Here is a 16453-nt window from a genome sequence, read left to right as displayed (position 1 = left end):
CAGGATTCTTTTGATGGCTGGGAAGAAGACTATTACTAAGAATTGGCTTAAGCCTGACACTCCAAGTTACAAACAGTGGATGACAATCATAGATGATATACTGGTGATGGAGCATCTCACATAAGTTAAAATGAAAGATGTTGTTTATATAAAAAGATGTGGGAAATGGTTGACATAAGGGAAGACATGATTAATCAGATGTCAGTAACATTTACTAATACAATCTCACACAGGCTCTGTTTTTGTTTGTATCTTTTGTTATTGTCTTTTGGGTTGTTTTTTTCCCCAATACTATTGAGGAGATTGTCTTGTATTGATAACTATGAAAACTAAATAAAGATTGTAAAAAAAAAAAAAATCAATCAACAAGACAGTCATCAATATCTCCCACTCTATATACCAAGTTTCAAGATATTATTTGTCATATTTTTCAAGCTGTGCTGCAGGAAACCAACCCTACCTCTTTACACTGACCTCAGCAGCCCATGGCATAAACCCACTGGACCCAGCTGAGCTAAAGATTAAAATTTCTCACATTTCCTAGTATCAAAACACACACATACATTACTTAATCAACATACAGTGGTGCTTGAAAGTTTGTGCACCCTTTAGAATTTTCTATATTTCTGCATAAATATGACCTAAAACATCATCAGATTTTCACACAAGTCCTAAAAGTAGATAAAGAGAACCCAGTTAAACACATGAGACAAAAATATTATACTTGGTCATTTATTTATTGAGGAAAATGATCCAATATTACATATCTGTGAGTGGCAAAAGTATATGAACCTCTAGGATTAGCAGTTAATTTGAAGGTGAAATTAGAGTCGGGTGTTTTCAATCAATGGGACGACAATCAGGTGTGAGTGGGCACCCTGTTTTATTTAAAGAACAGGGATCTATCAAAGTCTGATCTTCACAACACATGTTTGTGGAAGTGTATCATGGCATGAACAAAGGAGATTTCTGAGGACCTCAGAAAAAGCGTTGTTGATGCTCATCAGGCTGGAAAAGGTTACAAAACCATCTCTAAAGAGTTTGGACTCCACCAATCCACAGTCAGACAGATTGTGTACAAATGGAGGAAATTCGAGACCATTGTTACCCTCCCCAGGAGTGGCAGACCAACAAAGATCACTCCAAGAGCAAGGCGTGTAATAGTAGGCGAGGCCACAAAGGACCCCAGGGTAACTTCTAAGCAACTGAAGGCTTCTCTCACATTGGCTAATGTTAAATGTTCATGAGTCCACCATCAGGAGAACACTGAACAACAAATGGTGTGCATGGCAGGGTTTCAAGGAGAAAGCCACTGCTCTCCAAAAAGAACATTTCTGCTCGTCTGCAGTTTGCTAAAGATCACGTGGACAAGCCAGAAGGATATTGGAAAAATGTTTTGTGGACAGATGAGACCAAAATAGAACTTTTTGGTTTAAATGAGAAGCGTTATGTTTGGAGAAAGGAAAAAACACTGCATTCCAGCATAAGAACCTTATCCCATCTGTGAAACATGGTGGTGGTAGTATCATGGTTTGGGCCTGTTTTGCTGCATCTGGGCCAGGACGGCTTGCCATCATTGATGGAACAATGAATTCTGAATTATACCAGCGAATTCTAAAGGAAAATGTCAGGATATCTGTCCATGAACTGAATCTCAAGAGAAGGTGGATCATGCAGCAAGACAACAACCCTAAGCACACAAGTCGTTCTACCAAAGAATGGTTAAAGAAGAATAAAGTGAATGTTTTGGAATGGCCAAGTCAAAGTCCTGACCTTAATCCAATGGAAATGTTGTGGAAGGACCTGAAGCGAGCAGTTCATGTGAGGAAACCCACCAACATCCCAGAGTTGAAGCTGTTCTGTACGGAGGAATGGGCTAAAATTCCTCCAAGCCGGTGTGCAGGACTGATCAACAGTTACCAGAAACGTTTAGTTGCAGTTATTGCTGCACAAGGGGGTCACACCAGATACTGAAAGCAAAGGTTCACATACTTTTGCCACTCACAGATATGCAATATTGGATCATTTTCCTCAATAAATAAATGACGAGTATAATATTTTTGTCTCATTTGTTTAACTGGGTTCTCTTTATCTACTTTTAGGACTTGTGTGAAAATCTGATGTTTTAGGTTATATTTATACAGAAATATAGAAAATTCTAAAGGGTTCACAAACTTTCAAGCACCACTGTATATACAGTACCAACTTTCAAGACCATGCCACTCAGTATTCAAATTCTGTTCCAGAAACAAAACTTACCCCTAAGAATAACCTGAGATTTTAAGTCTGAAATTGTTTCCATGGAAATATGAAAAATTAAAATTTCTTAGTATGAAAAGGCACATCTGCATCACCCTGTTAACATGTATACCAAGTTTCAAATCCGTATCGTGAATAGCTTTGGATATGCATTTCGGAAATGAACATTGCTCTTAGAAACAAAGTCAAAATCTATTTTTATGTAAAAATTTGAAAAATCCTTTTTTTTCTCTTCTTCAAAAATCCAAAATAGCAAAAAGGCACCAATTCACGTTGCTTGATATGTATACAAAGTTTCATGACGATATCTTCAGTAATTTTAAAAGACATGGCCCGGAAACATGACCAGATGGACCGGAACCCGTTTCTATATCCCGCACCAAACTTCTTTTGGGCGAAAGATATAAAAAAAAATAATTAATTAATAATTTAAAAAAAAAAATTTCTTAATTTACTCTGTATTAATTGGTCAGTATTTGTAAGAGAACCGGGTGGGGGTGGAGGGGGGACTTAAAGACAGTGCTGAAGTCCAGCTGAGCTCTACAGTGATTAAACACAAACACGTAACTGCGTGATGGACCAGACAGCCATTAAGACACAGGTGATGTCGCTATAGAAGCAATGTTTATTAAAAGTTATTTTGCACAAGTGTAAACATATAAACCACATTACACCACACTGTGCAGAACTAGTTCATCAACATGCATGTCACGGAAACTGAACAAGAAAAAAAAAATCAACAAGACAGTGGGTTATCTACTGATGCTTTTGGCGATATAAATGACCGTTGTTCTGTCATGATACAGATCACAGAAGGAAAACAGGCACAATTTGAGGTGGCATTGCATTACAGATCAGTGTGCATCTTGATTGAAAAGCTTCTTTTGATCAAAAAACAACCTTGGTCCTAATCACAATACCGAGTCCTTTTTTTTTTTTTTAAATAAATGTCGTCATGCCTAATAGATAAATCAATCATCAAGACTCGATGATTTGAGTATGGCTGACTTAATAACGCTCCTAACTTTGAAACTGAGTGTTGCTTTACCTTCCTTACGTCTTCAAAGTGCAGGTGTAAAAGAAGATCTGATATATATTACATTACACTGTCCCGAATACATCTAGACTTTATAACTCACAAATAATTGGGTTACAATACTTACAAAGTAAACTAAAAATGTCCCCAGCACTCTATAAATGACAAGACTGAAGCCTGTTTTACACCAGATGCCACATATGTGCGGCTTGAACTACTGTATGTTAACCGACGAGCGCTGTCAAGCACGCGCAACTGGTTTGTGCACCTGCAACCCATTTGTGAAGGGCGGCTGTGTCTAGATAGAAAATACAACTACGAAATACAACATTCATACGGTCTTGTTCAGTCCAGGCTCGTAAATCATAACACGGTTTTTTTTTTTAAATGACACAGAATAATCAGAAACTTTATCAAACACAAGCGTGAAATTGTCAAAATTTAGACGCTATACAAGTTGCTTATACTAACCTGATACTGAATTCGGATTTCTGCATGCTACGCTTAAATCGCCAAAGACATGAACGCTCTGCTCCCCCCCCTCCGTTTGTATGAATTGAAAACACTGTAGCTTGCCATCTGGTGTAAAATGGACTTAACAGGCATCATTCAAGATGTTAACTGGGTGCACTGTTTGTTTATTTATTTATTTAGCAAGGCAAAGAATTGTCTAAAGCTGTGGCGGTTTATACGGCTGATCACCGTCAGTGTGCTGATTATTCAGGAATTCAGTAAAAGACAGACGATGCGTTTATGTCGCCATGACTGATTGCACTGGAAATTAGTTACAGATAAATACAGGATTAGAGGACTATCAACAGCCTGGTAAATATACATAACTGTACCTAAATATTTATTTCTTTTTTTTTTTCTTCTTTTTTTCCCCATTTATTTGCAGTTTTGTTGCAGCGGCTTCGGCTCGTCACCGTTTTCTGAAGATTCGAAGCTGAATTTCGTAATTGTCCTGAGACACAAAATCTGAACACAAACAAACAGAACGTTAATTTAATAAAAACGTGACGAGACGCTATCTTGTCTCACTCACACACACCATAACAAGACAGCTTTACCTTCAGTAGATAAAAAGGACTCTGGTGCGAGAAACAGTTGGGAAGGAATGATCAGCCATGTTGCGCACTCGAGAGTAATTAACGAAACCTCTGATAAACAGCAGGAATCCTGTTTAAAAAAAAAAAGACAAAACGCTTAATAATGCATCATACTGATCAGACTTTGACTGAAAAGATATTGGTGCACATTTAGAAAGGCATATTTACCTACAACCAGAAAGACCCACCACAGCCAGTACTGTCCATCAAAGTAGCCCGGGAAATACGTCGAGAACTGGTTTCACAAAAACAAGGAAAACGGTTCCTGATTTACGGTCACAAGGTTAGAGAGCTTAAAACTTACTGCATCAGCAAAAAGTGCAATCCTCAGCTCCAATATTCCTCTGAATACATTGTGCCGATTCATCAAGGATCATCACACCATCAAAAAACAGTCACAACAGGGTGCGTGTGTCAGCAAAACCTTTCTTTCTTTCTTTTTTAAAGCCACTTCAACTGTAAATAAAGAGAGCACTTGTAATAATGGTATACAAAATATAAAAACCTCACATTTCCAGGTCTTTTATGAACAAGCTAGTAAAAAAAAAAAAAACGCTCACTCTGAACACCACCCCCGTAGCGGAGGTCATGAGAACGGACATCCGTCATGACCGAAACCGCCCTTACACCTCGTCCTAACAACAAGCACGTCGACAGATGGTGATTTATCATCATTTTTTAAAAATTTAAGGAGTGACGTTTTCCACTTTGTCTGATGTTGTGAACTCATCCATAAGAGGAAGTAAAGAAAGAAACCATATGCCTCCCCTCTTATAGAAAGGAAACAAAAACGCACCCATATACGAAAACTAAAATCCTATAAAGACTGTGCAACCTGAGACTCGCAATATATATTTTTTCATAATTTGTAATTCTTCCTCGCTGACGGTGACGAAGCGATTGGCCGCCATTTCGCCGAGTTGCTCGATGTGATTATCGAGAGAATTAGTATAAATACGGAGGTGATTTTAGAAAAATCACGTGTGCCGACTGGTTGAGAAACTCGGACCATTTCTGGATAAATCGCCTCGGCAAACTGGCGGCCGATCGCTTCGTCACCATAAGCGAGGAAGAATTACAGATTATGAAATGATGCTGTTCCTGAAAGCACTAAAGATGCTACAAAGTTTGGTCTAAAACTAATCAAACGTGAACTGGAACTGTAATTTATTTTATCCATTTCAAAACTAAGTATTTTATGTGTCTCGGTGTAGACAAGTGACAAGTCTGCGCCGTGTCTTTATTATTATCAGAGGTGGACAAAGTACCCAACTTCATTACTGAAGTCAAAGTACGGATCTCACTGGTCAAATGTTAGTCCGATACAAGTGAAAGTTCTCCAGTCAAAGTTTTAAAGTACCAAAGTACTTGCTTTTAAAAATACTTAAGTGTTAAAAGTACATTTTCTGTCAACGCATCGTTGTATTATTGCCACAACGCTTAAAAAAAACCCTAGCGCCGTTACCAAAGACAAAAATGTGAATTCACAAAATGAACGCATGCTGTGCATCATGGTGGTTTAACGTTAAGCTAGCTAGTCAGTGAAACTCCACCTAACATGCTAGCAAACTCTTTTCAAACTCGAAATCATATTGGGTTACGAGAAAAAGATTTCTACATTCTGTTTATTTGGCAGGATTATGATAAAACATATTCCTGAAAGGACTTCAGATAAGTGAACCAGCGCTCGAAACTAACGGTGTCCCGATGTCCCGGGGACCATAAAAAATGTCATCGGGACACAAAATTATCATATCTGGGACAATCCCGGGACAATGGAAAAAAATAGATCTAGAAAAAAGTTCTACATTAATATTATTTACAAAGCCGTAACACATACGTAGACATTCACCTAATTTGTTAATTTTAAAACGTTAACAGCGAAAAATACATAGTAGCTACACTTTCGATGCACCTGCATCCGTAGGCTACAGAGCAGCGCATTCTGTTCTAGAATCTTCGGCCGGAGTCCGCATTATATGGACTTGGAATGGAATTGCTACCGCACGCGCTGCGCCGACTCTTGCCAGAACAAAAATGCTGAAGTGGTTGAAGCGGACCGACCGCGGGGAAGAAACTGAAAGCCCAGACATAACGTCTCCGGGACCTTCAGGATCCAAAGTGTCATCGCCTGGTCTGCAGGCAACGCTAGCAACTGAATGAACTTAATGAACACTGTTAGACACGTTATAAAATACAACAGGAATGATGTGGATGATATTGACGGAAGATATCGTTCAACAGAATAAGTGAGTTTTCTTGGTGTCTTTCTAGTTCAGAAAGTTTAGTCAGTCAGCAGCACAACTAGGCTCGGACCTGGCACTATGCTGATGGTGCTAAGCACCCGGCAGCGAAAGTTCATAAAAATGGATAACGGAAAGTTCATAAAAATGGATAACGGAAAGTTCATAAAAATGGATAACAGAAAGTTCATAAAAATGGATAACGGTAATGGATAACGGAAAGTTCAAAAAAATGGATAACGGTAATGGTGAAAATTATAAGTTGGCCTTATAAGTGCCAACAGATATTCAAGGTATAAGTAGATGAAATGAACATAAAAGGGGTCTTATTTTCAACTAAAGTGTACTGCAGATGTAGGGAGTTGAAACATTTTCTGAATGAGCTAGTTGGCCCCTTTAAATAAACGGGTATCTATTCATACAGTGAGATCGCCAAAGTTTAATAAACTGAAAATGCAATAACTGTAATTTTGAAGTAGATGATGTATAGGACATGTGTCACTTGTGTCTTGTGACTTATTGTAAAAATGATATAAAGAGTTCAAAATCGCATAGTTACAAATATAATAGTAACTTCATATGATAATATTAACCACTGGTTATTTCAGAGAGGAAAAAAATGGGGACACTATTGCTTCCATTCGGGACAATACAACACAGAATTCGGGACCACTGGGGGACACAAAGAAAAAAAGTTAATTTCGAGCCCTGAAGTGAACGTTATTCATGTTAGCGTAACTCCGTTTTTACATGCTGACTAACAGTGTCCAAGTTAACTAGCTATGTGTTAACGTTAGCCGTGGACAAGGCGATGGCAACTTGGTGGGCAAATCCATAGAAAGTCATGTGACTAACCAGACTGCATAGCTATTGCAACGTTATCGCTAGCTCAAAAAGCACAGACAACTTCACTGCAAGCTTTCTCTTGGAATAAAACGTTTATATCCTTCGATATGCTTCCGCAGGTCGGACGGTGAGTTTTTGTAGGCTGTGATATGGTTCGTTTTTGGCAAACAAAACAAACATCTAAAACGAAATGAATCTTTAATCCTTTCCAAAAACTGAAACATGGGTTCTAGGTATGGCCATGAGTGCGCGCATTCTACAGAAGAACCGCCTCCTTCTGTTCTGCCATCAACTGAACAATCGTGTTAAATAACGCTGCTGAGAAATCGCTGAACTTGATTTTATACAGTCTATGGATGTGACGTGACCCGAGTGATTACTGATCAGCTGTCTCAGTGTCATCTGATGAAAAACCATCACGTTTTAGAAAAGAAAATAAACATCCACTTTGAAAGCTGCTTCATGGTAATGAGTAACGAGGACATTGATAGAAATGTAGCGGAGTGAAAAGTACGATATTTGTCTTTCAAATGTAGTGAAGTTAAAGTCAGAAGCTTCCAAAAGAAAAAAAATAATACTCAAGTAAAGTACAGATACTCAAAAAGTGGACTTAAGTAAAGTACAAGTAAACGTGCTTCATTACTGTCCACCTCTGATTATTATATCTGCATGCCACTTGTGAAGACTGAAAAGTTTGAATACTTTTTTTTTTTAAATCACCACCTGTGTATTTATATTAAAACAATTGTCCACCTCAGGCTCAGTGAATATCAGTGAAGAATAACCAACTTTGTCTCTTATTATTCACTGATACTCACTTCGCCTTCGACAAATAACTGCAAACGTCCGAATTTCTCGACCAATCAGCACACGCGATTTTCTATAATCGCCTGCGCATTTATACTAAAGAAAATTACGCAATATTATAGTAATTAAAGTGGTGCAGAACTAGCAGGTATTGAGGTATTTCACCCACGTGACCAAGTCATGTGATGCAGCCATTTTGGACGGCACGCTTAAAAGGATAGTTCGGGATTTTTGACATGAATCTGTATGGCATCCCCGTCAACAGTGTCATGCAAACACACTGACTTACCCCTGACAGCATCCTGCGAGTCCAGTTCTTGTCCAGTTTTGGTCCAGACGAAAGTAGTCCGGCAAGTTTGTTGGGGTCACGAAAGTAAAACGTTTTTCGTCTCAAAACAGTATGTGTTCAAAAGAGTGATATATTTGCATCACAAAACCGTTGCCAAATAAAAAGTCAGACCTCGAAATTGCTTGGCACCATTTTCTCTCCCTCGGTATCACTGCGCGCTGCCGCCAGGTGACAGCCACGGCTGTTTCATTCATTGTTTACTAGTGATGGGAATTTCGGCTCTTTTGGCTCTTCTTACTATAAGGAGCCGGCTCTTTCGGCTCCCAAGATTTTATTTTTGATTTAAAGGAATATGAAATTGAGTCAGTCCCTGCAGTCCCTAGAGTTGGATGAGTGAGCCAAAGCGTTTTGTAGCCGACCCAGCCATTGTCCTGATCTATAAACGCCCAGGTTAGCTTAGCGTAGTCGCTGTAATCCGGCGTGTCCAGCTAGCATTGTCGTTGCAAAAGTGAATTAAATAACTCAAGATTTTTTATAATTATTTCTCATGACTTGTACAGTCACATCGAGTACACATATCAATGCAAATTAACACGAAGGGATTTACTAGACCAATTTATATCTGGAACTATTTTCAGCCACAGCACAGGCAAAGCACCGCTGCAGGCGCAAAGACACCGTGCAGCGCCTGAAAACGGGTGCGCAGCGCCTGAAAACCCGTTTTCAGGCGCTGCGCGGTGTCTTTGCGCCTTCCTTTTCCTACCTATTCCTTTAATTGCTGCAATTAACTAGTTAATTCTGATTCTATTTCTCCTCTCAGTTATAATCTGTCCTGCTTTTGAAAAGATCCTCTCTGGGGGGACAGATGCTGCCACTATACACATCCTCCGTGCCGTCACGTGTGTAAGCCGTGGATAGAGTGCAGCCTTGGTCTCCCACCAGCTTAGTGGGTCTGCGTTTCGCGGTCACCTGGCGGCAGCGCGCAGTGATAAGAAGGGAGAGAAAATAGTGCCAAGCGATTTCGAGGTCTGACTTTTTATTTGGCAGCGGTTTTGTGATGCAAATACATCACTCTTTTGAACACATACTGTTTTGAGACGAAAAACGTTTTACTTTCGTGACCCCAACAAACTTGCCGGACTACTTTCGTCTGGACCAAAACTGGACAAGAACTGGACTCGCAGGATGCTGTCAGGGGTAAGTCAGTGTGTTTGCACGACACTGTTGATGGGGATGCCATACAGATTCATGTCAAAAATCCCAAACTATCCCTTTAAGTCCTTCAGTGCAAGGCGGTATGAGATGGTGGAGACCTTTGCACATTTTAACAAGAAAGTAAGCTGTGATTCGTGTTAAATTGGATCTGTCTTTTATCACAAACACTGTACCCAGCCTTGGTATGGAGCCAAGGTTGTCAACAGAAGTCAACAGTTTGATGAAGGATGACCCCAGCAGTTTGAAACGGTACAAGGTAGGCTATGTTCACAACACTGTCTTGTTACTCGGGGGATCCGAGATCCTTTGAAAACATGATTTGGGAAATGTTGGGGGGTCTCTAAAATATTGGCAAAATGATGTTTATTGACATAGCAATCGTGTGTAACGGGAAGCATTTGCATATCCGAAGTGTTGTGTTTACATGACAATGACTGCTGCTGCCAGGTTGGTTGTTGAGTAGCCTGACTGTTTTTTTTTTTTTTTCTTGCGTGTGGTATCATTGTTGACGCGAGGTTGTTTTTTGAACATGCTAATGCGGACACGATTTCCCCTGATGAGTTATGACTTCAGACGCGGTGCGTGTGTGGAGTCCGCGTGATATGTGCGTAAGATAGGCTTCTCATGTGTTTGGAGATCAGCGCTCTGAGACAAGCGCAAGCACCCCCCCCCAAGGGAAAAAAAGGGACCCCCCGAAAATATCGGCATAGTTCGAACAGGGTAAACAGAGAAAACAGGAAAAATTAAATGATTTATTTTAGGGGGCTCATTCGTCATAAAAAATCCATTTGGCCCTCTTGTCTGGGTCAGTAGGAAACGGGTAAAAGGAGCGTCCTGCACGCTGTTCCTGTCTGTTGTGGCAGCCCACAGCACAACAAGCAAACACCATGGTTATTTATAGAGTGCTTACTGACAAATTAATCTATTCTAGGTGTCTGTAACACGTTTTTTTCCAAGCTGGTTCTTCCTCTCTGTCTGCAGCGTTAGTATGTAGCTTGACCTCCAAAATGGCGGACACCGGGGCGTCACGTGACCCTGTGACGTCGGGTGAAAAACCTCAATATGATTCATACTGAAGAAAAAAAAAAAAAAAATGTAAAAAGGTCCTTAATCGTGTTTGTTAAATAGCTAAACATACTTTATACTGCATAACAAAACATCTATAAAGGTAAAGGATTTATTCTATTGAAAACACTTAAGTGTTATAGCACGGATAAAAGATGTGGCTGTATACAAAATGGGTCAGAATTTTTTTTTTTTTTTAAACAGCATGTTTTACATATAAAAACACACAATATACGAGCTTCCAGCAGACATTTTGCCCATGCAGTGAAAGATTTAGATAAACACCACTTTGTGTCAAGGATTATTAACTGTTAACTTTATGACTGTTAGCTCAGGACACTTGAGTGTTTTTCCCTGCTGCCAACTAGAGGTGTGACGATTAAACGATCCCTGATCTATTGATCCATTTCCAGAGGTGGACAGTAACGAAGTACATTTACTTGAGTACTGTACTTAAGTCCACTTTTTGAGTATCTGTACTTTACTTGAGTATTATTTTTGTTGGAAACTTCTGACTTTAACTTCACTACATTCGAAAAGGCAAATATCGTACTTTTCACTCCACTACATTTCTATCAAGGTCCTCGTGACCATGAAGCAGCTTTGAAAGTGGATGTTTTTTCTTTTCTTTTTAAAACATGATTGGTTCTTTCGCAGGTAACACTGAGACAGCTGATCAGTAATCACTCGGGTCACGTCACGTCCATAGACTGGATAAAATCAAGTTCAGTGATTTCTCAGCAGCGTTATTTAACACGATTGTTCAGTTGATGGCAGAACAGAAGGAGGTGGTTCTTCTGTAGAATGCGTGCACTCATGGCCATACCTAGAACCCATGTTTCAGTTTTCGGAAAGGATTAAAGATTCATTTCGTTAAATGTTTGCTTTGTTTGCCGAAAACGAACCACATCATGGCTTTCAAAATCTCGCCGTCCAACCTGCGGAAGCATATTGAGGGATATAAACGTTTTATTCCAAGAGAAAGCTTGCAATGAAGTTGTCTGTGCTTTTAGAGCTAGCGATAACGTTGCAATAGCTATGCAGTCTGGTTAGTCACATGACTTTCTATGGATTTGCCCACCAAGTTACCATCGCCTTGTCCACGGCTAACGTTGACACTGTTAGTTAGCATGTAAAAACAGTTACGCTAACTTATCTGAAGTCCTTTCAGAAATATGTTTTAGCATAATCTTGCCAAATAAACCATGTAAAAAAAAATCTCTTTTCTCGTAGCGTTAGCTACCCAATATGATTTTGAAAAGAGTTTGCTAGCATGTCAGATGGAGCTTCAGCTCTACAGGTTCTACAAGTTAGTCAGTAAATCCAGTCGGTTGCTTCACAGGCGTTAGGTTTTGTCAGCGTTGTGGCAATAATACAACGATGCGTTGACAGAAAATTTACTTTTAATACTTAAGTATTCTTAAAAGCGAGTACTTCAGTACTTTAACTTAAGTAAAAATTTGACTGGACAACGTTCACTTGTATCGGAGTAACATTTAACCAGTGGGATCTGTACTTTGACTTAAAGGTGGGGTACAAGATTTTGGAATAACGGCTCCTGCAAGCCATAATTTGAAAAGAAACACACCCGCCCTCGCCATGCTCCCACCCCCCACCCCCCGTCTCCACCCCTCCTCCCCCTTATAAAGCCTGAGAAATTGGAAAAATAGCTCAAACTTTCTCATTTAAACTGTGTTTTCAGCCCCAATTTTCACTCCACACACACAATTTTCTCAAAAGTAGTAGCCACACTTGTCCTGATTCACACAATGTGTCTACCTACACGATAGGACTTGCAGTTTTTGAATGAGAAGCCTGAAAGTGAGGAGAGGACAGGCGCCCAGCCCCATAGACTCCCATTATAAACCTGGCAGAAAAGTCACTCGTTTTTAACTCGCTCTAGTGACCTCATTTTTTACACTACAGACAAAAAAATTACATCAGTGTGTTCAGGAGAGCCTTGTGGCGCTCACTGTGAAAGAATTTTGTGAATATCTCCTTCCGTTTTCGTGTAAATCCCCGTTGTTTGGAGGGAGCCGCTCTGAGGGAAGACTGCTCTTTTTGTATGCATTTCTCTGTCTCGAAGCGCAGCGGGTGGGGGAGGGGCTACTCGCAGGCTTCAGTCTGATTGACGTGTCAGTATCCAATCATTTTGAGGTGGTACCTCGATATGATTGGATGGCGTTTTTCCTTTATTTTACACTGTAAACTGGATTAAAATATTTCGTTTTTGGGTCAAACCTTCTATTGTACTGCTTGCAACATGGGTGTGAGGAGCTTTTCAAGCAATATGGTAAAAATTACTCCTGAAAAACATCTCATATCCCACCTTTAAGTAATGAAGTTGGGTACTTTGTCTATTTCAATCCATGATTCAAAAACCGATTAAAATTTAATGAAATCACAATTCAATAACAATACCTAATTTTATCCCGATAACAGATGCATAACAAATTTTGAGAAACAGCATAATTTTGATATTAAAAATTCGATTTGGTATCCAGAACTGTACATGGGTGCAGCCATGTTTGTGGTTGATATACCAATCTCGCGAGATCACGCGTTGTTTTGTGAACACCACGGCAGACGACTCCGAATTGCTGAAGCCACTGGCTTTTAAAAGCCCAGTTTGGTGGCATTTCTTTCAATCTTAGTGCCTTCTGTCCTCTCTGGACAATGAACGTTGTGTCTCAAGTGATGGGACTCACTTTAACACAAGTGACTGCATTTTTGTGTTTAAAAAGATTGAGATAAAACTCACGGAGTCTTCACTGCTTTTTTTGTTTCTTAGTGTTTTGCAGTTTGAAAATTAAAACATGCCAAAAACGACTGAACTGTGATACATTCAAAGTCAGTGAAGTGACTGGAGCCTGAATAAAGACTACGAAGGCAGCACTACTTGTTTATTTATTTTTTTATTGCTCTACATTTCTAGGCTGACAGTTAAAGGAGAACTGAAGGCAAATTTATCATCAAAACTCTCTCATTTTATTAAATACAGGAATACATTTTTGATCGCTATTTTGTAACTGCTATAGCAAGTTCTGAGTGTTTGAAATATGCTCTGTAATATATCAGTCCGTATGTCAAAGCGATGGCTGTAAACGAGATTCGTTGAGACCTGTGCGAGACATCGTAGGACGGAAGTAAAACATACAGCGGAAATCAAAGCGACCGACATCTGCCAACGTCGTCAAAAGACGTGCGCGCCCTCTTTTGAATGCTGATGTGATCAAGCCGGAAATTTTGTTTGTTTTGATAGCAAAGTTTGTAGGCAGTAATCGTCATTTAAACTCATTTTTGTGCAATACTTCGTTTGGAAAACAGTTTTCAAAATGGCAGCACGGACACCTGGCTGACACTTCACGTTTCAAAGTCTCACACAAGTCTCGCGAAGATCGCGCGGATAAGCGACGCCTGCCGTGGACCAAACGAACTAAATTCAACATGGCTAAAAACCGAATAGGCCGATAAGTATAATATTTAATTGCAATTAGTTGCCAACACGAGTCACGATATAAGGTTACTACAACCGAAAACGTAATTGAATAACACGTTAAGAAATAAAACAAGTTTAAAAATGACTTCAGTTCCTCTTTAACAGGATACTGACAATGACTTGCATCAGCTATAAAATAGAGGACAAAAAAGGGAATCGTGATTCAAATCGGAAGGTCAAATTCTTGATTCGAATCCAATCATGAAAAAACTGAAATCATCACACCTCTACTGCCAACACTCCTGTTTGAGCTCATAAGCTCAGTAACAAGCCTTCCTGGGTTTAATCGGGTGCGTCATGTTCCCTTTATAAACTAGGCTGCCCTTTTTTAAATTATTCGTCACCTTTATGAGTACAGTATAATGCTACCAGAGCTCTCTGTGGCTTAAAGATCAACTACAGGGAAACTTTTTCAAGCTGTCTCCTTGACCACCTCTGTTTCAGCCACGTATCCCTCGGGTGATGGGAAGCAGGTCGCCGGCTTGCTGCAGTTATTGCAAGCAAACATTAACCGTCATTTACTTTAAGACTATTTGCTCACCTGTCGGTTGAGTGCAAGTTGTTTAACACATCTAGATGTAAATATCAGGAAATGAAAGCTCACATTCTGCCTCATATTCAGCTTTTGATCTCAAACCCAAATGTCTTCAGTGTGTAGCGGAAACAAAAGAACTTGCCGTCCTAATACTTTTGGATAAGACTGTATAATACAATTAATGAGAAACAAAAGAACTTGCCTTGCCGTCCTAATACTTTCAGATAAGACTGTATATAATACGATTAATGAGAAACAAAAGAACTTGCCGTCCTAATACTTTGGGATAAGACTATATACAGGGATGTGATTTGGGGCTGGTGAAATTATCTGAAAATTTTAGCCGGGGGTCTGGGGGCCACAGGCCCCCAGCTGGCCCAGGGCAGCACCCTGGTGGGGGGACAAGGGGGGGAAGCCCCCCGAAGCTCCTGGGTTCTGGGGTTTTCTGACTTAAAAATTGTACTAAAATGGCAAGCAAACACACAAGAAAAAACTTGTCATGATTAACAAATTCAAGCCAATTTAATGGTCAACATGCAACTCTGACACACTCTCGCTCACTCTCTCTCTCACTTGCGCGCGCGCACTCTCTCTCTCTCACTCACGCGCGCACACACTCACTCACGCGCTCTCTCTCTCTCACTCACGCACGCGCACACACTCTCACTCGCGCTCTCTCTCTCTCGCTCTCTCTCGCACGCGCACACTCTCTCTCTCGCTCTCTCACTCGCGCGCTCTCTCTCTCGCTCTCTCTCGCGCTCTCTCTCTCACTCGCGCGCGCACACACTCACTCGCGCTCTCTCTCGCACGCGCACACTCTCTCTCGCTCTCTCACTCGCGCGCTCTCTCTCTCTCGCGCTCTCTCTCTCTCGCGCTCTCTCTCTCGCTCGCTCTCTCTCTCGCTCTCTCACGCGCGCGCACACTCACTCACGCGCTCTCTCTCTCTCTCTCGCTCTCTCTCTCGCGCGCACACTCTCACTCTCTCTCGCGCGCACTCTCTCTCTCTCACTCGCGCGCAGCGCACTTTACGCTTGATCACGGAGGCTGCCATCTTTCAACTCTGTTTGAAGCGAGCTTACGTACAGCTATCTAACAAGCGCGTTCATTGGTTGTTACAGAGCGATGGGCCAATCACGTACCTCGTTTCATCTCAATGACGTAATTGCGTAAATGACGTAATTACGTCAATGAGATGAAACGAGTTACGTGATTGGCCCATCGCTTTGTAACAACCAATGAATGCGCTCGCTTCAAACAAAGAGTTGAAAGATGGCAGCCTCCGTGATCGAGGCGTAAAGATGCAAATCCGAGGCTGCCATCTTTCAAACAAAGTCGGAACGAATAGGATACGAATGTGGATTTGAGGGAAAAATCGGAAAAATTTTTTTTTTCAAGTTTTGAGGTGAAAAAAGCGGAATTCCGCGAATTCGCGGAAAAATCACATCCCTGCTATATAATACGATTAATGAGAAACAAAAGAACTTGCCGTCCTAATACTTTTGGATAAGACTGTATATAATACGATTAATGAGAAACAAAAGAACTTGCCT

At 40.5% G+C, this 16453-nt stretch overlaps 1 protein-coding gene across 1 annotated transcript in view; it reads right to left on the bottom strand.

Moving 5' to 3' along the window:
• Positions 1–2864: 2864 nt before the first annotated feature.
• Positions 2865–16453, bottom strand: part of ndfip1 (Nedd4 family interacting protein 1) — a 33662-nt gene continuing 20073 nt past the window's right edge. Inside the window, exons 6-8 of the mRNA XM_060915227.1 lie at positions 4573–4639; positions 4366–4474; positions 2865–4273 (exon numbers count right to left, since the gene is read on the bottom strand). Coding sequence (XP_060771210.1) covers positions 4368–4474; positions 4573–4639 — 174 coding nt within the window. The 3' untranslated portion in view covers positions 2865–4273; positions 4366–4367. The remainder of the gene's footprint in view (positions 4274–4365; positions 4475–4572; positions 4640–16453) is intronic.

This window comes from Neoarius graeffei, chromosome 2 (assembly GCF_027579695.1).
Source record: "Neoarius graeffei isolate fNeoGra1 chromosome 2, fNeoGra1.pri, whole genome shotgun sequence".
In the NCBI taxonomy this organism is placed as follows: domain Eukaryota; kingdom Metazoa; phylum Chordata; class Actinopteri; order Siluriformes; family Ariidae; genus Neoarius; species Neoarius graeffei.
Note: the sequence above shows the minus strand (reverse complement) of the source record. Positions and strands in the feature narration are given on the sequence as shown.